Source organism: Anabas testudineus, chromosome 12, assembly GCF_900324465.2.
Source record: "Anabas testudineus chromosome 12, fAnaTes1.2, whole genome shotgun sequence".
Classification (NCBI taxonomy): Eukaryota; Metazoa; Chordata; class Actinopteri; order Anabantiformes; family Anabantidae; genus Anabas; species Anabas testudineus.
Genome location: NC_046621.1, coordinates 9,193,997 through 9,218,188, shown reverse-complemented (window position 1 = coordinate 9,218,188; position 24,192 = coordinate 9,193,997). Strand labels below are relative to the sequence as shown.

The following is a 24,192-nucleotide window of genomic DNA, read 5'->3' as shown; positions in this document are numbered from 1 at the left end:
GCTTTATCATTCAAATAAATAATATAATTCTAATAATATAACAATATATATATTTATAGAAACCTAATTCTTTCAAAAGACAGGGTGGATGTGTTTTTTTCCAGTGTATTAAAATCCTTTCTTTGCTATTACAAGGCAATAAACAGTGAACAGTCCATAATGAGCATTAGTTTTGGTTGCACCTCATCAACATTTTAGAAAAAACAATAAGACTGTGAGATATATAAAGAAGGTCCAAGAGACTAAAACCGTCTAAATGAATAAATAACACTGCTCAAAGATATGGTATCCTGCAGCACATTGTCTGCTTATAACGACAGACCAGTAAGATCAGAAAAAAAAAGTCCAACGTGTCAGATCCTCTGTATTTTTAGATCATTCCATGATGTCTCATGGATTTACAATAGTAAGAGTAGTTACCTATTATAGTTTTAAATAATAAATAATTTGTTCAATACCCGTCATTATCACTGCTCTGTACACTTTGCCTACGTACATCTGCATGTCGAGTGAGGGTCCTAATGAGTTAGAAGGTTCCACAGTGTTATTCCATTGTTGTTATCTCCTTCCGACTGTTAACAGCACAAGCTAGGTGATGATGTGACATGTATTTTTTCCATTTCCATGTACTGTTACGGTGGCCTTGATAAGGAAATCAGCATGTCCGTGTCAGAAAAAGGAAGTGAGTGGGTTCAGAGGGCATCAAGCAACCTCATGACATGATTGTCAATAGAGCATGTTAGTGTTGGAGACCAGGAATCTGACACCACCTTTTCACAAATGCTGCCACTTGTGTGGCGTCTCATCCTGAGTGACGGTCTACGAGACTCCAGGTTCTGACACCTTCTTATCACCATGGCATGGAAGCGGGTAGAGAGAGGCTCGCCAGGCATGTGATGCTAGAGGGACGGGGATTAAGCTTGTTCAGTGGAGAGTGCTGTGATTACCCGACAATGAAACGTGGTGTACAAAAGACCAGAAATTACTCTACGAATGTATTTGTTTGCTGGCATTTTATTTTTACAACCATAATATCATTAATGCTGGTGTGAGAACCAAAAAGCAATGGTATGAATGGCTGGTGTAAAGAAAGATTTCACAGCAGTTGACAGCAGTGTTAGGTAAGAGAATTGTACATGTTGCCCTGAAGAGCACCAAGACGCAGTAAAAATCCCCTGCTGGTCAAAAGCCATCAAAAAACATTCTCTGCAAGTTTGGCAAGCAAATAAGAGGGAATCTGTCACAGTCTGTAAATCATCTCAGAGGCTCCAATACGCTAAAGGGCACAGAAACAAATTATACCATTTATAAATCTGCAGCGTGTACATCTACTTATAAAGCATTTTGGCAAGCTTGTGATTCAATTACAGTCAAATTTAAGAGGGTTTACATAAACAGCATTACATATACAGCATGCTAACAGTGCAAATCATTATGATATTGTGTCTTTTCTAAAATGTACTGTGGATATTTCTTTACAATATAGTTGAGTTTGGATAAGTTGTTCTCTTCTTCTGCATTAGGATACCAGCACAGAGTGCAGATTGGAGGAAAAGAAAAGAAAAATTCTGCAATAATATGTTTTGATTCTTCAACTTTGTGTATTTGTTTCCAACACAGGTCTCACACAATATTGTCCATATTATTGAGGCTATTTTTTTTCTTTATCTTTATATTGTCTACTGTCATTTACAGTGAATTATAGAACGTAACTACAACACTTAAATGATATGCACATCTGCAAATAAATATAATAATACATTGTTTTTCAGCACTACTGAAAGCTTTGTACTTTACACTAATATAATACTATGAGATTTAGCTTTATAAAATGGCAATTTTACAGCATCTTATATACTGAGGAGATAGATAGATAGATAGATAGATAGATAGATAGATAGATAGATAGATAGATAGATAGATAGATAGATAGATAGATAGATAGATAGAGTCTCTAAGTAATATTACAGACTATCTACAGCCACATTCTGCCACCACCATCCCCTCATACTTGTGGTTGAAAGTGATGACCCCATTCTCATGATAAAGGAGTGAGATCGGCTCCAACTTAGTGGGTACGCAGCAGGCACGTGACGCTCTCTCTGGATTCTTAACACTCAGCAATGTCTGCACTATGGCATGTTTGGTAGGCGAGACCTCAGCGGTCATAGGTGGGTTGCACACACCGTTGCACTCATACGCTTCATAACCCAGAGGCTGGATGATCCATGTATCCCATCCAATGTCTTTAAACTCCACAAAGAGTGGTGTCCTCTTGCACGACTCACTCTTGGCATTGCGTCTGATTCGGGGAGGTGTGTCATAGATGAGGTTGGACTGCAGCTGCATGAGAGACTCTTTGTCCAGCTCATCCTGGTTAACGTGGCCAGTGTTGTGATTAACGTGCCCCCAGAATGTCTGTTGGCTCTGGCCCATGTTTTCAGGAAGGTCGTCCTCGTGCCCAATCATCTGGTTGAGCTCTTGTTTGTCCTGTTTGTGGTCTCTGCTCTGATCATCTGAGAACACAATCATCACGGCGTTGTGTTTCTCCTCCAGGTCTCTGTCAATATCAATCAAACTTTCACCTTGTTGCGTGGCCTCTTCTTCCTGTGTCTCCAGATTTGCGATATGAACCTCCAGTCTATGAAGTACACACCCTGATTTCCTCCAAAGTGTAACCACATGTGTCAGGTCAAACGACACCCAGCTGTTATCTATGGCATTGATACGCTTTGTCACCAGTTCCTCTAAATCCTTCATCTCCACCACCTCTTCTTTATCCCTCCTTCTTCCTTCTTTCCCCACCTCTTTTGTCCAAACAACACCCTCATGTATTTTGTAGATGGTCACCTTGTAGTCAAGGCCAGCGTGCGGTCTTTGGGCCTTCCTTACCAGGGTGAAAAGGCGAAGCTCAGCTATTGTTATGTGCTCATGGTGGGGTATGGAGATGTTGAACATTAAGGGATGGATCCGCACACCTCTGGCTGTTACACTGTAGGGGGAGGAATCTGAAATGAAAAATCAATAAATGTGTTTTGTATGCATTTCTGTGAGCAAAACTTAAGTGAAACTATCTGAGATATGAAAATTTGCTCTTTGTATCAAAGACACAGTTCTAATAATAAATTATTTTGCTTTTTTAACATTATTCGTATATTATTTAAAAGATTTTGGTTCACATGTCACGCTTTTACATTTATTTTGCAGTGATTTTCATAAATTAAAGCATTTAAATATTGTATTATATTTATTTTAAATGATTACACTATTTATATGTCCATCATAAACATTCCAGTAACTTTACTGTTAATATGATCTTTAACAAAACAGACAGTGAAAGAAATGAAAGTCTTCATGAAATATAGATGTTGTCCAAGTTTGTACCTTCATTCTTGAAACTGCGCACAATGTTGGCTGAGGGCACAGCAGTGCGGTCTTTAGCAAATCGATTGTACAGCTCCAACATGTACTCTGGTGGCTCCTTTCGGGCAGCGAGGGGCCTGGGCTGGGGCCTCAGCTCCGTGAGGTTCAGTGTGGACAGAAACTGGCTCAGAAAGTCCTGCGCATCAAGGAGCGGATTATCACGCACATCCCTACTGACAGACGCCCTGTGATGATTCTCAGGGGACCTGATGGGACTGCTCGAGCTCAAATCAGTCAACAGCAGGAGCAGGACATTCAGAGAGTGAATAAACCCAAGGTTGGAGAAAGCTGAAGTGGCCATGGTGGAGCGGAGGAAACGTTTAGATCCAAGAGCAAACGTGAAGATGTGATGGATCCTTTCGAGAAGATAACTGCGAACCTTTTTGAAGGAGGACGCTCCAGCAGGTTGCTGTTGGGGTTAAAGACAAAACAGCTCTGCCCTTGTTGATCTTGTGGTTTGGTTCTGAGGGCAGGGCTGTGCTGTCCCATGTGCTGACATGTTTGGAGATGTCACTAAGGCCCTGCTTGGCCCTCCTCTCTCTCTCCAGGACCTTATATATAAAGAACGTCCCCCGATATTCATTATCTCATTTTGATGTGTACCTTTCTCTTGAGCAACCAACAACAAAACCGTCCCATGCAATGAGTTTATTTTAACCTGAGAGCTGGTCTATGAATTGTTACAGTATGTGCCTCTCTCATGCTACAATCAGAATAGGACTGGAGCCCTGATAAATATATATTTTTTGAAAATACAGGAAACTTTTAAATGTTTGATTTTAATTGTAATACTCTTCCACAGAGATTTGCGACAGATTACTTTTTCCATTTGTGTACTCTATGTGTGCTACTATATTTTTCTGTCTAATGTTATCCTCTTTAAATCAGCAACCTAATAACGCAATTGCTATGCTTTACAATCTCCATAAGAGGCCAGTGTATGCTCATTATCTGTCACTTCTGCCTCTTGAAAGTAATTGCATTAACATTTCATTAGGTGATGAAAAGGCCTAAATTATCTCATTTTCATATACTTTTGCTGATTACTGTTTTTTATATATATATATATATTGGAAGCTGTGAGCTCACATCATTTATATATCCATTTAAATAAATGATCATAAATCTTTACAAAGATATGTTCACAGATTTTCTTTATGCCTTTGATGTGTTAAGTGTGTTGCTTTACATGACAATCTATTGCTGAGTCACTGCTAAATCATTATATACATATGCATGATGTTATTGAAGTGATGCTTGTCGAATATGCAAAGTTAGGACGTCAGGTATATTCCTATTTATTGGTTTAAACTTGTGACTTGGTGGCAGTTCGGCATATTTTTCATCCTGTTTCTCTTGTATAATTAAATATATTTGTGAGTGTTTTTTGGCCCGTGCACCTGCAGTTTGGCACAGTTATGCTAGTGGTTTGACAACCTGCATAGCAGCGTACTGAGTGCCAGGCGTCTTTTACAGGTGACAAATGCTGCTAACTGGCATTCAGCCTAATATAACCTCCCTAGTTGTGTATGCATTTGTGCCATTTTAAAGTCCAGGCCCTTACACAGGGGAGGTATATACCCCATATGGTGTGACCTGACTGCAAACACACATACAACTCGTTGTTTCACCACGAGTTAGAGAAAACATTTTAAGCCAGCACTTATACATGTGGTGGCTGTTTAATAGGCCAGTGTGTGTTTAACATATCAGGTACACACTGACATGAAATTTAACCTGTAATGCAAAAAGAAGAATCCAAATAAAAATGAGAAATTATGCACGTTATTTATTTTTCATTCAACATCGCAATGCAAAAAGTACCACTGCAAAGCAGAGTTGTATAGACTGTAGGATCACTTACAGGTATTAGCTAATACACATCAATATTCTTTAATTAATAACGTGGGTATTACAATAAATATTACAATATAAATGCCTTCATTTAGAATATTAACAGTCCTTTGTTACACATTTACAATCCCATTTTGCCTGTCATGAAACAAATGGCGAGACGATTTGCTAATGACCGCACAGTCTAATTTATGGCAGGTTTGTCAAGAATTAACTGAATATTAAATCATTTTGATGACAAGGCCAACAATAGCCCTAATCCTAATTCTCTCAAACACTGATGAAAAATCGTTTTAAAAAATTATTTTATTTCTTCTTTGGCCCAGAACCTAAATGGACAGGATGAAATCCACATGTCACTTCAGGTCTTAACAGCTTGACGCTCTATAAGAACTATTAATCTCATACTTAGTAGTAAAATTAAAATTTAGCACAATTATTCTTTGGAGTCTCAATTCACCACAGTTTGCATATTTAGGCTATTTCAGATTTCACACATAATCAGTCATAAGTTTCTGACATACTGTATTTTATATCATCCTAAATAACAAAATCCATCAAAGCTATTGCCAAATAATCTCCATAATAAATACATGAAATGTTTGGCACATTACTTCCTGTAAATGAATGAAACTATTTTCAACTGAATGCGTTTCTCTGCCTGTACAAGAATGATCAAATGACACAAATCCTTATTTCACCAATGGAAAGTGTTGCTACTGGATTTAATAGGCTTGGCTGGACGTGTTGTCATGTTTACACCCAGGAGTCCAGTGGTGGAGGTTTGTTATCCATGAGGCCCACTGCAGGCCTGCCAGCTCTGATGAAGTGTTTTCTTTCACTTATCGCCTAGGTTAAGAAATACACAAACAATTGGTGTCAGTCAATGAAAACCACTGACAGTTACAAACACAAGTTGCTAGAAGAAATCCGGTAAAGCCAAGCTGCATAGCTTACCTGCATATAGTGCATGTCAGGAATAGAAAACAGGACATACATACAAAATCAATTCCATGTGATGTAATGAAGTCTGTTAGGTCTTAAAAAAAACATGGCTGCATTCAAATACGATTACCTGGAGAGCATCTCTTTCCACAACGGGTCCTTTTATCTCTCCAACTCTGTCATTTGGTTCTAAGCTGGAATACACATCTGTAAGAAAACAGCAGTGGATCATGTGGCAAAGAGGCTTTTACAACACTGAATCATGCTGAATTTTTTTTTGCCGTTTTTTTTTTTTTTACGTCGATCAACTGCAAAATATAATGTCATGTTTCTATAAAGATGACAAATGCATGAAAAATATGTTTGATTGTGACTTTGTAGAACATTGTGGAACACTGAGTCATTGAATGCACATGAATTCAGACCTCTGGCCTCCTCACATTTTTTTCTTTTTACTATTTATTTAGTTTTCCTCTGTTTTGTTACAATTACATTTTCATTTAATCTGCAAAACGAAGATGCTACATTGCTTTAAGAAATGCATAGGCTGTGCGGCCAAACTGGCCATAACCTGCCATCGGGAGCATGTTCATTTTGGATTTTACTTTCCTGACTATACTTGCTGAAATTAAGTCATCTTCTGGTTAGTTTATCTTAATTATTTGTATTCTTGTTACTGTTGCTGTGCGTGGAAAACTGAATTTAATGAAAGCCACAAGCAAAACAATATTTTTCAAGCCCAGCAGAAAGTGAGATTTTAAACAGTTTTTTGTTTTTGTTTTTAAGTAAAACAAAAAAAAGTCTGTTTCCCCTGCTATTGATCTAGTGGTGAAATAAGAAAGTTAAAACCCGCAGGACCTTCTGGCCAACAGACTAAACACTGCACATCATCACACACACCCTTCTCGCTATACAGCATTGTGGTCGCAGTATCATGCTGTTGGGGTTGCTTCTCTGCAGCAGGCCCTGTTAGACTAGTGAAGGAAGAAAACTTAAAAGCAAAATGAAAACAAATCTGATATACGTACATGGTGGCTGACATTACATGGGTAACTTTACTTATTTTATATAGTTATTAAAATCTGATGTATGTTTTTGCTTCCCTTCTGGTCTGGTTCACCAATTATAAATGATAATATGAAAATTAATCAGATTTAACCTGATGCACAAATAACCTGTGCACCTCTTTTTAAGTAAGACACGTTTTCCAAAAGGGCACATCTATTAATTTAAATTGAAACACCAGAGAGTAAAAACATGCAGATACCCCTGAGTGCAAATCCCCGTTTCAGTGGGAAGCTAGAGGTCGCTCTCGATGTGGGAAAGTGGGTGCCCTTTTGGAATAACGTCCAAATGAAATGTGACTGGTGATGCGTGAGCCTGCCCTGCCTCTGGGAGAGACTGTTCAGGCTAATAAGCCAAGTCTGTGCACTGATAACCTTGGCGGCACATCATTGCTTTAAGGCAAATGCTTCAGAAGAATATGGTCTGGGACTAGAAAATGCCCATTTCTTTGTCCCTGACATGACAAGAACCACCGTATGTTTGAAGTCAGATTTTTATTCTCTGAAGTAGAGGACACCTATCTCATTTAGATGATGGTTTGATAACATTTTGGTGAGAGCATGCATGCAGTGATTTGCTGACCTTGGTTTTTGTCCATGAGAGGCAAGGTGATGTCATCGCTGCCTTGCTTTACACTCTTAGATTTTTTAGTCACTCCAGTAGTTATTGGCTTTGAAAGAAAAAAAAATCATATTACCCGAAGGGTAATATTCATTCTTTCCTGTTGGTCTAATTTTATAAAATGACATTACATTGGTTTGTTATTGTGACTTGTGCTGAACCTTGGTTAGGTAACACAACTCAGTGACATATGTCTGGGTTTAAATGGAGCCCAAATGTCATTGTCCTCAATTTAATTAATCAGGCTATAAAGTGTTTTGATTACACATCAAAATAAAGTAAAGTTCATTATACATGATGAATATATTCATGTGCTTGAGTTTTTAAATAACCGGAAAATTGGGACAAATACCTTAAAGTGGCTCTTATTCCATCCCGCCTTGTGCAGAGTGTTTCTCAGGTCCTTGTAGGCCCATATTGTCTGGAGCACATGAGAAGCTGCCTTGGTCTCCCGTGCTGATTGACTGGCAACAGATAAAATCAGACATCATGGTAAACAACAGAGGACACCTCTGAGACAACACTGTCCCGATGATATAAATCCATTTCTAGGTAAGATGCTCATCACAAGCTGCATTAGAAGTATAATTATGATACAGTAGTAGTACAGGTAGTTACAGGAAATAATACCATAATGCTAATGCAGTTTCCTATTTTGTATTAATATATCTTTTTTTATTGCTCAGTTTATTTTAAAATGTAGTTCAAAATTAGCTATTTGTGTATGAAATTTAAAGTGAAGTTGAAAAACACTCATGCACCTTGACTTGTTGATGGCCACCAGTTTCTGCACAGCGTGACCCTGTATGAGGGCTCGGGCATTCTCTGGGCTGTCTGTGATAATCTCATGAATAGTGTTTAGAATAGACACCACCGTATCTCCCTCAAGATTCTTTGCTGGGTGCTGTTGTCCACAGGGTAGATTACTGACAAGATCCCTCAGAGCATAGCTCCCTATAGTAACAGAGCAAAGTTAATGTGAGCGCGTAGAGCCATGTAATCACGTAAGATAGCGTGAGTGTAGGGCACGTACCTATGAGGTCTTTATTCCTTCTGTCCATGGCAAGGTTGCGGAGAGCTATAGCCACAGCTCTCACCACTTTGTCCACGTCTGAGCGCAGCAGCTCCACCAGAATGGGCAGTCCTTTCTCTTTCCTCACCGTGGCCCGTATGTAGCTGGACCACTACAAGCACACACACATACAAAATACATATATTAGTATATCAGTATAACACTTAAAGGGTGTCTGCCTTACAGACTTTAAATGTATTTGGGAGATTTTGCTTCTGGCACCCTGTTTAATATCCTAGCTATCAAATAGTTTCCACGATATAATAAATAAACTGCAGACCATACCGTAAGTAAGAACTATGTTACACTCATTTAACAGCTCCCTTGCAACTTTGAGTATGACGCAACTTTCAAAATCTAAGGATCTTTAAAACTCCTTTAATCTGCGTTCCTGCCTCAGCATTGATGCTAAGTTATAGTGGCAGTCGTGACACAGTATATCGTGGCAAAGCACATAATTTGACAGGCCTGCGGATTCACCTGGGGACACAGCAGTAAAGTGATTTTTGATCACGTAGGATTGTGACAAAGTCAATCTAGAGAGTCCAGTTATATTAAGATGATCAACCCATTACCTTCCTCCTTCTTGCACACTTTGATGCAGTCTCAGAAACACAGGCCAGCCAGCCAAGAAAATAGATTTGGGCATGAAGGCTTCAGGATGTTGTCTTGTGCGACTGTGTGCAGTGCCTTAGAGGGCAGATCCCCGTCCAAACTGAAGTCACATATGTTATTTATTTACAGTACAGCTCTATTTTAAGTCTCTCCTTGAGCTGAAAAGGCAGTTAAAGATAGTAATGATGCCACCTAGAGATACATGTTGTCTAGATTTGTCTCTATCAGGACACTACTCGGTGATACTTTTCACTGTTTCTTCGCAGAATGATCTATTTTGACATACATCTTATTGTGGCTCCAATGTGTAACCATCATATACAGATAAAAATAATCATATACTAGTACACTGTGGATGGGCCAACAAATTTAAAGCACACTTCACAATCACAGCCACTGTGTGGAGTCATGAGTGTAAGAACGAATCACTCTGGCGTTCACTCACAGCCCAGTGTCCAGCAGCGAGGTTCTGCAGCGCTCCCGCAGCGGCCTCCAGGGTGTTGTGATTGTGACTGTAGGTGAGAAGAGAGAGGTAGAGCCTCACCACCTCTGGCTGGTACAGCAGCTCTAATCCTATAAGGGAAAGGCAAAAAGGAAAAACAAATTCTGGGATGACATTCAAACAAATTACTTGCAGGATTTTCAGATTGATTGTAAATGATAGTGTCATTAATAATTAGCTTTGTGTTACATAATGGGGTTTGTGTACATGCCAAGGTCAACCTTGTTCCAGACTTTCTTCAATCTAATTTTGTTTAGGTCCGCAGATGAAAATTTATATATTATGGAAGGAAATTAAAACTCTAGCAGATCTCTTTAAAGGCTTTTTGTAGTGAGCCAGTGGAGGCAGCTGGATGGCTGACAAGTAGTATGACCCAGGACCGTAACGTGCTTGTCATTCTGATTTGCATTCACTGGCTGGAGCGTGGGAGACATGAGCTTAGCTCTGATCTCAGTTCTAACAGTATGCAGCCCCACATGTTCAGCCCTACAGAACTGTTGCGGGCTTTCTCCATCACAGTTTCTATATACAGAAAGCACTTGTGGCTAAATAAAGCCATAAGGCTATTCAAAATATAAAGATAATTTAGCAGTACCAAATAAAGACATGTCAGTAGCATGTGCTGCACATAGGTCACGCCGAACCTTGAGCAAATTCCAGTGCCTGTCTTATGTTGCCAGATAGAAATGTGATTTTTTTTCAGTTGGTGGATCAGTAATGAAACTCTCTTCAATCGGTGCTGACGTGTGGCTTTGTATTGAAAGTCACACATCAGCTCCTGCTATTTCAGGCCATGCCAACATCATGCATACAATGATACACAGAAAGCAGGTACTGAGATGTTATAATCAATGATAATTGATTCAACCTCTTTATAATGGATCTATCTATTAGTAATAAGCCTGTATGTAATAAGCCATGTATGATAGTCTGTGCGATACTGTGATCAGTATTTGTGTTAAATTTGAAATGTAATGTCTAATATATCTTTCGCAGTTACATTTTCAGAAATCATATACCTTTCATATGTTCTGTACGTTTTGGTAAATCCAATGTACCGTATTTTCTGTCCATAAATCCATTTTTCCAACCTGTATCTCATACACACACACACACACGTACACAAACACAAACACAAACACCAGTTTTCATTAAATCAGCACACAAACAAATAAGGTCAGCAAATTCAGGGTGGCATCAAGTCACAATGAGACTTCCGTGAAAGTATTCAGGCGTAATGAGGAGACTGACCTTGACTAAACCAGTCCTCTGATGAATAATATTTGAAAGAAAAACAAGAAAAAACAATGTCAAAGACTGGATAAGGGAGAGAAGGACAAGCAGCACAGCAGAAGATACAGAGCACTTTGTGAGAGCTGACAGATTTGGGTTAATGTTTGCTCAGAGGTATCTGTCAACTAGCTAAAGGGTTAGCATTTGTTAAAACAAGCCACAAAACTTCAAATTACAAATAATTGTAACCCTATTTCCCCCTGTCGTGTTATTTCTGCACCTCAAACACCTGCATCCAATGCATTACTTTATATCTGCAGATTTAAAGTGTTATTTGAATGGACTAAACTTACGCAGCCAAATCTTTTCTCTAACTTTAAAACCTTCCTGCTTGTTACATCAGGTATATGGTGTAAAAATCTGATAACTGATGTAACAAAGTAAAAGCAAGATTTTTCAATTTTTGAACCTGGCACCACTCCTGGAGCACAAAATCTATCACGAGCTCTCTCATACAGTTATGAAATATTCAATCCCTCATTGGAATAAAAGGGGGGAAAGAAATGTGAAACCAATGGTGGGAGATGACGAGAGATGATTACTCGATGGTTTGTTACAGAGATACTAGCAGATTATACAGCTTTGAAGTGTAAAGTAAAACAATATAGATCATGTAATTTAAGAAGAAATGTGTGTGGTGTGTCATGGGAAGATATGGAAGAGGGAAAATGCACCGAGCTTGAGTAACTGTGCAATCAGAAGCATTACATCTGTTTGAGAAATCCTTTGCAGACATTAATCATAAAATGATATGTTTTTAAGGTCATGCTGAAACTGATAACCGTGCACTGATGTAATAACCCGTGATGGTCTACCAACCTTTTGGTTTCTTTCCGCCGAAACAGTCAGGCTCATTCTTCTTCTTCTGGTGCCCAACTGACCTCATCAGATGATCCGCAGGAGACTCCGCAGACCGCTCCTCTCCTGGTATTTCTTTGTGAACATGATAGGATAGGTTTCGCAGGATGCACACGCAATTCTCCACTGACTGAAACAAGAACAGTGACAGAGGATTTCAGTCAAAGCAACAGTACATATGACAAGTAGTACAGAAGTAGGAAACCAAGAGTCATTGCAGTACTGAGTGAGACTGATAACACTGATCGAGTTTCAAAGGTATTTTCCTTATAAATCTTTGAATTTGTCCCAACGTGTGTTTAAAAGTCTGTAAATACAGTATAAGTCAGTGTAAAAAACCTTATTGTCAGTGTCCTTGTTGACAACAGCTGACTGAAGGGCATGAAGGAGAGCGTCCACCAGCCCCTCACGCTCCCTCAACTTCTGTCGTGCCTCTGCCCCGTCTGAGCTCACGTTCCTGCAGAAACAACGTTTTTAGTTAACCTACATGAACTGGCTCGGATGAAAATCTGATTTTAGCCATGCTTGTCACTTGTTCCTTAACAGCAGGGTCACCTCAGACATCCAGAGGTGTTTTTGAAAACCGTGGTCCACTCTGCACTCTGCAGTTTGGAGGGGTCCAAGGACTCTCTCCTCCAGCCAGAGTGAGGGATGATGATTTCGTCAGTCAGTGTCTGAAGCCCGTGGTTGATCACCGTCATCTTCAGTGGCTCGTGTGAGGAGAGGTTCCACAGAGTGCCTGCAAAGGAAAGCGTACAGAAGCCGTAGAAAGTAAGTGAAGGATTGTGTGTGGTTCCAGGAAGTATCAGGAATTCAGGTGTACCTGTTACTAGCTCCTTGACCTCCACGCTGCTGGTCTTCCTCAGTAGCCTGACTAAAGCTTGGATGCCATCACAGTTCTTGATGGCTATTTTGTTATTGTGGTCTTTTCCATAGGATATGTTGCGCAGGGCACCACAGGCCTTGCGGTGGACCTCCGCTTTAGGATGGTCCAATAATTCCACCAAAATCGGCACCCCATTCAGCTGGCGGACTTCATGCTTGATGCGGTCGTTCTCGTAACACAGATGCTGCAAATAAGCAGCTGCATTGGACTTGACTGGGTCCATTGGGTGGCTGAGCATCGAGATGACCTCGTGGAGGTTGGGGTCCCTCCAGCGGGGGTCTCTTCGGATGCTGTCCAGGCTGACCATGCTGCTGCGTTTGTGGGGAAACTGCAGGGTCTGCGCTCGGCACATGGCCTGGAAGAAAGGATTCAGGTTCCCTTCCAGCTGGGCCATAAAGGCGTCATCATAGCCACCTCTGGGGGTGGGACATAGAAAGTAATACAGGTGTGTTTGGATGAGTTGACTTTTAAGATTTTTGTTATTTTAGCATTTTGAGAAATGTGCTTCTTCATTTTCTCTCTGAGATGTGGTGGAAAATATCAACACCACTGTGTGTACAAAGCATACAGCCGGCAGAAACAGCTAGCCTGGATCTGTTTACCAGCACCTCTGAATCTCCTAGATGGACACATCATATCCTACTATTTAATTCAAGTTGTGGTTTTGTGGGTGCAGGGACAGGTAAGGAAGAAAGATTTTGCACCTGCTAAATCTGTTACATCAAATACCTGAGAGGAGACTAGTGACAGACGGTGGAAGGACACTGATCTTCATATAAGCTGCAGTTAGTGCCTCACATTATGTAGCCACATAAATATGAAAGAATCATACAGAGTAAGGTAAGAGTAACCTTGATGTGATTATGTGAGTTCTCCTATTGTGGCAGGTTGGAGCCTTATAATAAACTCAAGTGATGTAGTCACTGAGTTGGTAGATTTGACCAAACAAACTATGATGAACTATAAGTCAGCTCTGTAATTAAGATCCCAATGTCCAATCAAATCCAGTCATTTTGATAAAGGTTGCAGTGTTTTCATTTTGTCATTATGGTTAAAACAGGATTGTGTCGACATAAATATACTGTTTAACAACGCTGCAGAACAAGAGCTGAATAAACCTAAATTTGAAATATTAAAGTATAATGAAACATAAAACTTGGACGCCTCAGTCTGACCGACTGTCAACCTAATGTGACAAAAAGACTTACACCAGAGTGGATTTCACCTTTGGACAGGGCCAAGCTAGCTGTTTCCCTATACTTGCACTCTCAATGCTAAGCTCTCCAGCTCATCCTCTGGCAGGACCTTATACTTAACAGACAGATATACGACTGGTATTGATCTTCTCATATCATTTTTAGCAGGGAAGCGAATCAGCATGTTTCTCAATATGTCAAACCATTCTTTGTGTTCATCAGGGTGAAAAAAACAGGATTAAAGACTTCTCAGATTCCAGTAGACTGGGCTTCGATGAGTTTAACACAGCTCTGTCTCTTTATATGGGCTGAAGAAAAGCTGGAGAAACCCCTTATTTATCAACTTTGCACAAGTCTGCCATTCCTGATTGATACCAGCTGCTATTTAACTGCTGTCCATCTGTTCCTCTATTGTCCAGGCTCAATTACAGGAAGAGGAGATCAGTGACCACGGGTGGTCTGTGCAGCTACAAACTTTAATATGTATTATTAGCACAGCAGGTTCTCTGTGACACAATTAGCCTCAGTGTTGATTTGTACATTGTTTGGATGTGTTTGTTACTGTGGCTGCATAGAGACAAACACACATGCTTGCTTCTGATACATTTGAGTTTTCTTCCTATGTTTCATATAGTAGATTTAGATTTTCTAACTAAATGGCCGATCTTAGTTTTATTTGGACATATATAAAAAAAAACTATACTGTTGCTTTGTTGGTTTTTCTAGTGAGTTTCTTATAAGAACTTTATTGACGTTTCAGTGACACAAACTAAGTACCCTTTACCTTCCTAGGCTGGGATTAAAGATTGACCTTAAATTAATCGACTCCATCTGTAGAAGCGACCAAACAAAACAAAATTAAACTGTTTATCTAGATACTGTAATTTGAGCAAATGTGTGTTTGTATCCAACACATAATTGTGTGAAGGGTGACAGGGAGGCAGCAGTAGGCATAGACGCATTTGTTATTCTCAAATTATATGAGTGAGAGGAGCATCTGTGGTTTTCAAAGCAACCAGAACAAGTCGATGTTTTCCTTCACTCTACAGTGTGTGTACCTGTGTCATATAATATAATCATAAATATTATAGAGATATTACATTTATAGAGGGGTTGGAGCTATAAAACCCAGGGTTTTTGCAGGTTAGGGAGGATTCTCTGATTGCCTGAAGACACTCTAACCCTCTGGAAGATTTTCAACTTCAACTACGGCTACAGGAATCTGACGGACTGAAGAGACCAGCCGTGCACCGTGGCTGCCCGGCCCATCAGGTTTAAGCTGCTGCTGCAGTCATGCCAAGAGTTTCCTTCACCTTTCAGCAACTAAATACTATTTTGAATGTTTAAATGTTGACCACGTAGCTTTATCCTTCAATCCAAGGGTGTGAGTAAGTAGAAAAAGGCAAGAATATAAATATCTGTTTGATCATTTCTCTAGTGCTATTTATGTCATTTAATGTTATTTTATAACATTGCTTTTAGCTCTTGCATCTGCTTATTGAAATAATAATTGTAGTTAAAGGAAGAGCTTTCTGTTTTAATTTTAATCTTTGTAAGAGTGTCTGTGCGTCCGTTGTTTCTCCTTGTTGATGTTAAATTCCAGTTTGGGTGTGGCTGCAGGCTCTTGTCGCTTAGTCTAGTCTCATAAATGAACTCTTGCTTAGCAGCCAGGGTTTATTAGCAGCTGAATTTATTTCCAGCCATTATTACAACTGTTACTTAAGAAAGGAACTGTCATGAACTAGAGTGGTTCCATTAGTATCTGTGAATTAAGGCCTTGCAGGTGCAGGGAATCAAGGCAGTCTTTAGTAAGAAGACAGTGGGTAGCTGGATGAAACTTTTCCCCCACAGCCTATTTACCGCTTTAATGTGAGAGCACAATCGTCATTTGGCATCGGAATATGTTTTAAAATTATCTTTACTAAAAGTAAACCACAGATTTTACTGCCTCACTGTCCCTTCCAAAGTGTTTTATTACATGTAAGTAGTTTTCTGTATTTGAACCTATATCTGGGCACCATGGAAACCACAAGAGCCCTTGAAACCCATTTACACAGTCCGATCTAATCTACCAGCCCTTTACCTGGTTCTCGAGGGCTCTCTGAGAAGCTCCATGGTGGTAATTGGCCTGAACTGGTGGATGCCCCCCAGGGTTGGGTAACTGGCAGCTGAATGGTCAGTCTTCATGTCCAGAGGATTTTCTCCACGTTCGCTGAGGCCGTCGCCTTCTGTCTGGCTGCTGAGTCCCGTGGGAGTGTAGTTATCCCTGAGGAAGGGTAAGGTGTACTGAGTCCCAGGCTGGAAGTTTTTGGCAGGCCAGTAGCTGTGGAGGGTGGCACGGGACAGGCTTCCATACCCTGCACATAAATCACCCCCGATGCCTCTGTAGCTGTCAGGCAGGGTGTACACTCTGCTCTGGATGTCTGGATTCACGGGCTGCAGCTCCGCAGGCTGCAGAACCACCTGAGGTTGTGGGGGCGCCGTGGTAGTGCTGCTGGTCATTGTGGTTGGTGGAACAGACTCAGAGTGTTCAGTGCTCACTTCAGTAACAGGTTGCTCAGCAGGACTATTTTCTTGACCCAAAGGAGCTGATGTGAGTACAGGTATGTCTGATATCTGCAAGTTCTCCAACTGTCTCTCTGTGGATTCTTGGGCTTGTTCGCTCTCTTGTTCCATGGCCTTGGACTCCTACAAGGGTTGATGCACAACAATTATCTCCACAACAGTCTAATAAGAAGCTCTGTTAACATTTGAATCCCCTTTGTCAGAGAGGTCTCCATCGCTTCTATCAAATGCCACCAAATTGTTGTGTTTACAGTCCGAACTATGTGGTCTCGAATAAATATGAGCATCTAATGTGTTTCTGTTACCTACTGCGTGTGTTTATCTCTCAATTACAGTGCACAGCTCATTCATTTCTCTTAGTGATGATCACTCATCATAATCTCAGCACTTCCCTGGCTTTGCGGGCTTCCAGTAAATAATGAACTCATTCCTGCCAAAGAATAATGAATTCCCCTTGTTGAAAATGAGTTTAGATTGGACTCTGATGAAACAAGTTGAAGTCCAGCCACTGTTTAGAAACACAGTAAAATAAAAAACAGAGGAAATTTAACTGTGTGACTTATTCTGATGATTTTAACAGTTTAAACGCAGCGTGTGACCAAATCCAGTTATTTTAAGCACATCAATTTGTAAATATGCAGCAATTTAATAAAACAGAACTTAACTGGATTAAATTTCATGGTAGCTTTGCCCCATAGGGCAATTTGGCTGCTTCTGCCTGATTCTGTATTATAGTACAGTCTGTTGAAGGCAACTTTCAGCATCTTTAATAGATGGTTTCATAATGAAACAGATGATCAGACTCAGAGAAACTACTTCATATTAAAAGATTATTGGAAAATACCTGTATATTACTTAAACGCATTGGAGTGATAATTGACAGGCCCTGAAAGTTTTATTAGGATCTATGTGTTCACTTACCATAAGTGTTAGTTCATGCCAAAAAAGGAAATTCATGTATTATTTCAGCTTAAATTCAGTAAATGTGTCAGTTTCAAAGTTAAAAAACTACAGGGAGTCACTGAGTGGTGACAAAAATGTGACCAAACATGAAGTCGTGAACCTCAGTGTCTGTCTGCTGCGGGGTGTCGGTCTCGGTGGAGCTCTCATTGGTCGAGGTCACGACGGAGGCGATGGAGGTGGGTGTGTCCAGCTCATCGCTGACTGAGGGGTTATCCAGAGTCACCTCTTTAGCCTCCTGAGAGAAAGACAGTGGAGGGGGTCCCTCTGAACTCTGCTCCTGAACCACACACACAGACACCGTCAGTGAACTGCATCACTTGTGTGTCGTGTACAGAAAGTTTACATTACACACACACATGAAGAAGTGACCGAGGGCCACAGCACCATGTCATTAAAGCTGAAAAATGCCAATACACACACTTTATAAATTAGATTATAATATGATGAACTGTAGTGAATTATTTAGGTCTATTAATCTAGAACAAACAATTAGCTTGTCTCTTACAGATAACAATTGCTTTAAAGGGGGAATGTCACCACAGAACAGATTAACCAGGCTCAGACTCAGACCCAGGGATCCAGGAGGCCAGCGGGCCACGAGTATTAGTACAAAATAGATTTGGATATTCCAGTTGAAACATGTTGTATTAGCAACACAAAAGAGCAAAAAGATGACAATGAGCAAAATGAGAAGGAGAGACCATAAATATTTGATGACAGAAAGATCCACCTGAGGACTGAAACGACACACAACATGACTAAACAGAGACGAACGGCCTTACTTTAAGAAAACTTCCTTTCTTTCAGTGCAGAGTTATTTTGTTAGACCTTTAATTTGCTTTTGTAAGGAGACTTTCTCAGATCAGACTGTTGTGTGGAAAAAAGAGAAAGGAAAGGGAAACAGAAATGCAACGTTTGGTTTTTTTCTATTTCTGTTCAAATAAGTTGCTCTACTCCTCTTGAACTCAGTGTGGTGATAATAAATCAAGATGGGGTAAAGCAGCCTTTTTCAAAAGTATGCATCTGCACTCGGCATCTCGATTAACTAGACTGTTAGAAACATCATGAAATAAATATCTTTATTTTTATTTGTCTCTGTAATCAGCAAAAGACCATTTAAATTATTACTTATTTATAATTATCAGTTTAAATATGTAAACCTTCCACTCTGTGGTACCATGATGTTGATGCTACTCATTGTGTCATGTAAACACGTATTAAAGAACCTCTTGACAAAATACACAAACCCTGTGATGGGACTGGATGTGAGACGTCAGCTGTCATTCAAGTTAATTGACACTTAAATCAGTAATACTGCTGCTAAATATTTCTGTATTATCCACTTGTTAATATCTTAAACTTCTTTTTTTTTACTTTTCAACAAAATGTGTTTCATTAACCACAGCAGATTAATTATTCAGCATCATAGCCTGAAAAAGAGCTGGAGGCCATATAAGACTATAAACACGTCTTATGCAGATTTTCTTACAAACTTCACGTTCATTTCGGAGTGTCAACATAAATTTGCTTCGTGCTTAAATGGTTTTAGTCAATATCTAATAAACATATTTCAAGTTTAAAAGATTCAAGTGGTGGATACATTTTTTTAAATCCACTCTTAAAACAACAATATAAATGCATATCACATTACTTCAGTGGAATTGAGACAATATAATGAATGGTGTGCTGAGATATAAGTGTGAGATAAAAAACACGTGAACTGTTAATTCTCCCCAAACTCTCATTTTGTCCGAGGCTGCGGCATTAAACCGAACAAGTGCTGAGAACTCAACTCCACTGCATTAAATCAGGCTGCAGTGAACAGCTCACTGGATGTGGAGGGAGAGAGCTTGATTCGCTTTTCAAACACCCCACCAAACACAAGAGCCCCTCAAAACACGTCAGACACGAGAGGAGAGGAGAGGAACGGGTCATCCAGGAGAGATTGGCAGTGGGGAGGTGATCCGGGCTTGAACAGCTCTGGGGGAGGTTGATCAGATACTGTTAGGCATCACTAAATTAACGCCTGGCCGAAAGACAGACGGGCTACTACTGTCCTCTACAGACAGCTTGATTAAGGATTTGGAGGACGATAATAGGCTGGACAGAGGCCTGCATGTTGTCCCTGTCTGATTCAAGCTCCAGGGAAGGCCAGGCCACTGTGAGTCAAAGCTCATTTAAATAACTCACTGCACCATCACTAAGTGTGCTCACAGAGCCGGAGAGGTCCAGATGATTGTTCCGAATCTGACTTGGCTTAAGAGACACTATAATAAAAATATATGCAGATGGTAGGTGCAGCGATGCAGGAGACAGGATGACATGATTACCATCTTGTTCCCGACAACTCTCAGTATTGAGGCCAGCTGCAGCCAGGGTTATTATTTTGGGAGACACGGAGTCGGATCTAACGCTGAGTGAGTTCACATTTTGGTGACCAGCTCAAGGGCATGACAGACACAAGCCATGATTCAAGAAGCTCATCATTTCAGAAAGATAAGATTACTTTAAATAAATAAATAAATAAAAAAGGGCAATCTCGACTGCAATTAAATCAGCGGGGCAAAGTCATTTTGGAGTGATCAAACTTGAGTATGAATTAGCTTGAACGGGCAGTTTGTCTTTATCAAACTAAGAGATTAAAGAGTAATGCTTGCACTGGGTAATAAAGCATTACATCAGCCTAGTGATGTCAGAAGACAGTAGTCACAACTTTGTCACAACTCATCTGCCTTCCACTATCTGTTGAATCAGTGATGCTCATGTTGGTCACTGTGAGCGTGTCACCGCACATCATGAATGGAAATGACACGGAAAGGCATTCGATTTGAAATGCATCGCCGACTTATTTAAGACTTGTTTCCTGCATGAACACCATCGTCCATTATACAAAAACATCTTGTTTAGCCTTAACACAGCCAGCTGGTCTATTTGGAGTAAATACTAATTCAAGATGACACCCTAGGAAAAAACAAAGGGAGGATATTCATTCTCAAACTTTGTATGTGGAGCCTCCTTTCACTCCTGATTATTCTCTGATCCTCAAATAGTTAAATACTGCATGGTCAGATTTAATGTCTCTCTGATACACCATGACAATACACTTGCCAGAGTGTGTGCAGCATTTTCTCCTGGAGGGACAACCTCTCCTCATAATGCAATCAAAGATTATCTCCTTATAAGCTTTTCTGTGCATTTTGCACACAGGCACCATCAGGCGCACACACACACACACACACACATATACACACACACACTTGATGAAGATGTTAGTATCATGTCCCCATGCACACAAGGAGACTGCACCGAATACCAGAGAGAGGCAAGGAGGTGAAGCGACTCATGCCTCTTCATTCATCATGACAGAGGCAGAATGCAAAAAGCTGTGGAGCGCTACATTTCTCTGCAGGAAGAAGAAAAAAAAAAACTGATTGGCAAAAAAAGAGGGAGGGTACAGAGCGAATAGAGCCATTCCACCACACACTTACCTCTTTCACTTCAGCGGGCATTGCCAAATCGTCTCTGCTTCCTTTACAAATGATGAACAAGATGTGTCCCCCAGTGAGCAGCCTGTTTCACTGCCTCCGCTAAATTTCTGCCTTGACTCTGCCTTTGAGCATTTGAGGCAGTTCAAACATGAGCAGCCATCCTTCTCCCAGCTCTCACTAACACACGTCCGCTCTCTCCCTCTCTCCCTCTCTCTCTCTCCCTCTCTCCCTCCCTCTGTCTCTCTCACTCTCTCTCTCTGCCTCTCACAAACACACACTAGATGCACCATGCACACATTTGCTCAACATAAATGTTCTCTCTCATGCATCCACACACAAACACTAGGAAGTAACAAACACTGGGCTCTCAGCTCTCTCTCTCTCTCTCTCTCTCTCTCTCTTATTACTGCGCTCCTCCTCTGATCTATGCTGCAGTTAATGTTTGCGCTATTAGCAAGGTGCTGAATCAACTGTGTGATGCTGAGCTTGTGAATGGCTTAGGTAAGTAAAGATCCCTGCAATCCCTGTGCTGTACCCATATTTTCTGGCAGCCTTGGTGCACAGGCAGAGTACACACATGCACACATACAAGTGCACACACACACACACACACACACAATTCCCTGTGGGCTCACAAGCAGATGCAGCTGGAGCACAGAGCAGCCCGCACTAGTTCAGTCCTGTGTCACCCATGTGCAGCATAATAAAGGATGAGAGATGGGGTAGGAGCATCGGCACTGTATGCAGAACCAGGCAGAGGAAACACAAGCCAGTCTGAACCCACAGCTTGGCTCTGTAAACTGGATGAAACAAGTCAGTCTTCAGTTGGATTTACTGTCATTTGTTATGGCCACAAAAATAAAAAAGAGACATGGAGGAATAAAAAGTTAACAGTGAACAAATATTGTGCAAGAGGGGTTAGGTAAGGGCTGTTTTTCACGTGTCCTCACCATAAACTGAATTACTTTGGGAATTTTGTGAGCTCCTGGCTCATTTTTAAAGGGGTCTGGTATCAGATGAAGTGGTCCAAAATAATCAAAGCTGGTATGAGATCAAATCTACTGCTCCACTTGACTAATTAATACTAGATCAGTATGACATTCAGCGTCTCCCATGCTTTCTCAATTAAAAGTAAATCCGCAACATCTTCCAATTTGCCACCAGACCACTTGCACTGAGACAGCCAAAATCAGTTTAAGTGACTGTGATGATGCTATCATCAACAGAAGAGTGGTGTCTATCAGCTGTCTTTCATTTAGACTTCTTTAGATATCAGACGACAGGTGCTGTACTGCTGTACTGTATTTCATCAGTAAATCAGATAAATACTATCAATCTACTCAGACTCTCCATTCTCAGAGAGAAAACAAGTGAGACAGCTCCTTAAATTTCACAAATCTTTGATCCTTTCATAGTAAATTCAAAGCAACATCCATGAAACAGCAGGTTTTTTTGTTTTTTTTTTACATGAGAAAAATTTTCTGACACGCAAAAGCAGATTCATTTGTTCCAGAAATGATTACGGCTGTTCAGCGCTCCCCCCACTGCATCATCTCCACACTCGAAAAACACAAGTTCCATCAAATGAAAAATACCAGCATTAAGTGTCTTAATGGTTTTGGGTCACCGAACAGACACCAGAGCACTTTCATCACTCCAGGTATTTTTAACGGTTTGATACTCTGGTGAAGGATTTCAATTGAATGTCACATGGGGAACAGAATATGCTGTACTGAAGAAGATGCTGTACAGGGGAAACATGATAATCTAGCCTATGCAGACACGAAAAATACAAATATTAAAGAAAAATTTTGATACACGTGCTTTATTTAGTGTAAGATCTGTTAAAAACATAAAAACATTATCATCGCCATCTCGATCAGACATTTTTATGAGCCAGTAGATGACACTAAACAGAATTTATCAACAAATTTGACCTTCTATAATTATTAATCAAGTCAGTTGATTACTCCGTAGGATTCATTGACCAGAAACTATAAACACGTGTGCAACATAACCTCTGGCCTTTCCTCTATGTTCTCTAATTTTGCATATTACACTGACGTGTGCTGAGCCTATTTCAAGTTGTAAATGATCCGTCTTCAAATCCAAACTTGTTCTCCTCGCAGCTTTGATCTGTTCCATCAATGTGAGCAGTGAAACGAAAAATAAAAACGCGCAGAAGTGACTGGGAGTCAGCACGAGCTGGCAGGTAATGACACCTTACGGCACGAGCTGAAAATGTCACCCGTGATGGATGAGACCTTTTTGTACTTAAAATGAATTTTACTGGATTTATTGACATTTTCTACGAGTGTGAATTTGCAGAAATAACTTTGGGTTTATTGCACTTAATGTTACAAAATGTCAGCCTTATAGATCTGTGAGCCACAAATTAATATTTCATCCATTAGGAGCCTCCTTCCTCTTCTAAGCTGATAAACATTACCAGCTCACCAGCATGATCCCTTTGTGTTTTTTAACAGATTGCACACACAGACTGGTCTGAACCACAACTTTTTTTTTTTATTCCAAGGACTTCATTCTGCATCATCGCTACATCATCTCTCTGCATGGAGAAGTCGTTTCATGGTTGAGTTGACAATAAGAGCTGCTGTGACACAAAGAGTCTGTGTTCACCTAATACTTTCAGTGTGCGTTGGTGTCTTGCCTGCAGGCGCCGTCATTTTTACTGAACTGTTTTTAACTTCTAGTTATTGGCAAGCTTCCACCACCAACTGTAAGCCGATTACTCAACTCATTTAAATGACTCTCCTAGATTTACACCCCAATGACCCTTTACCCTCCATCACCCCTACATGCCCTGACAGGTACCCAGACTGACT

General features: G+C 40.3%; 2 protein-coding genes across 2 annotated transcripts; both read right to left on the bottom strand.

Annotated features, from left to right (window-relative positions):
* Nucleotides 1-1,971: 1,971 nt before the first annotated feature.
* LOC113159543 (bone morphogenetic protein 10-like) lies at nt 1,972-3,724 on the bottom strand. Its single transcript, XM_026356294.1, has 2 exons — nt 3,385-3,724; nt 1,972-3,008 (listed from the first exon to the last, which is right to left on the bottom strand). Exons 1-2 carry the CDS (start codon nt 3,722-3,724, stop codon nt 1,972-1,974), a joined length of 1,377 nt encoding a protein of 458 aa, XP_026212079.1.
* A 1,548-nt stretch (nt 3,725-5,272) lies between these two features.
* Nucleotides 5,273-21,506, bottom strand: arvcfa (ARVCF delta catenin family member a). Its single transcript, XM_026355730.1, has 16 exons — nt 21,347-21,506; nt 17,959-18,135; nt 16,414-17,018; nt 13,072-13,550; nt 12,804-12,987; nt 12,588-12,705; nt 12,210-12,378; nt 11,349-11,366; nt 11,117-11,188; nt 10,041-10,168; nt 8,942-9,092; nt 8,670-8,862; nt 8,261-8,372; nt 7,870-7,957; nt 6,353-6,429; nt 5,273-6,126 (listed from the first exon to the last, which is right to left on the bottom strand). Exons 1-16 carry the CDS (start codon nt 21,365-21,367, stop codon nt 6,034-6,036), a joined length of 2,685 nt encoding a protein of 894 aa, XP_026211515.1. The 5' UTR covers nt 21,368-21,506; the 3' UTR covers nt 5,273-6,033.
* Nucleotides 21,507-24,192: the final 2,686 nt, after the last annotated feature.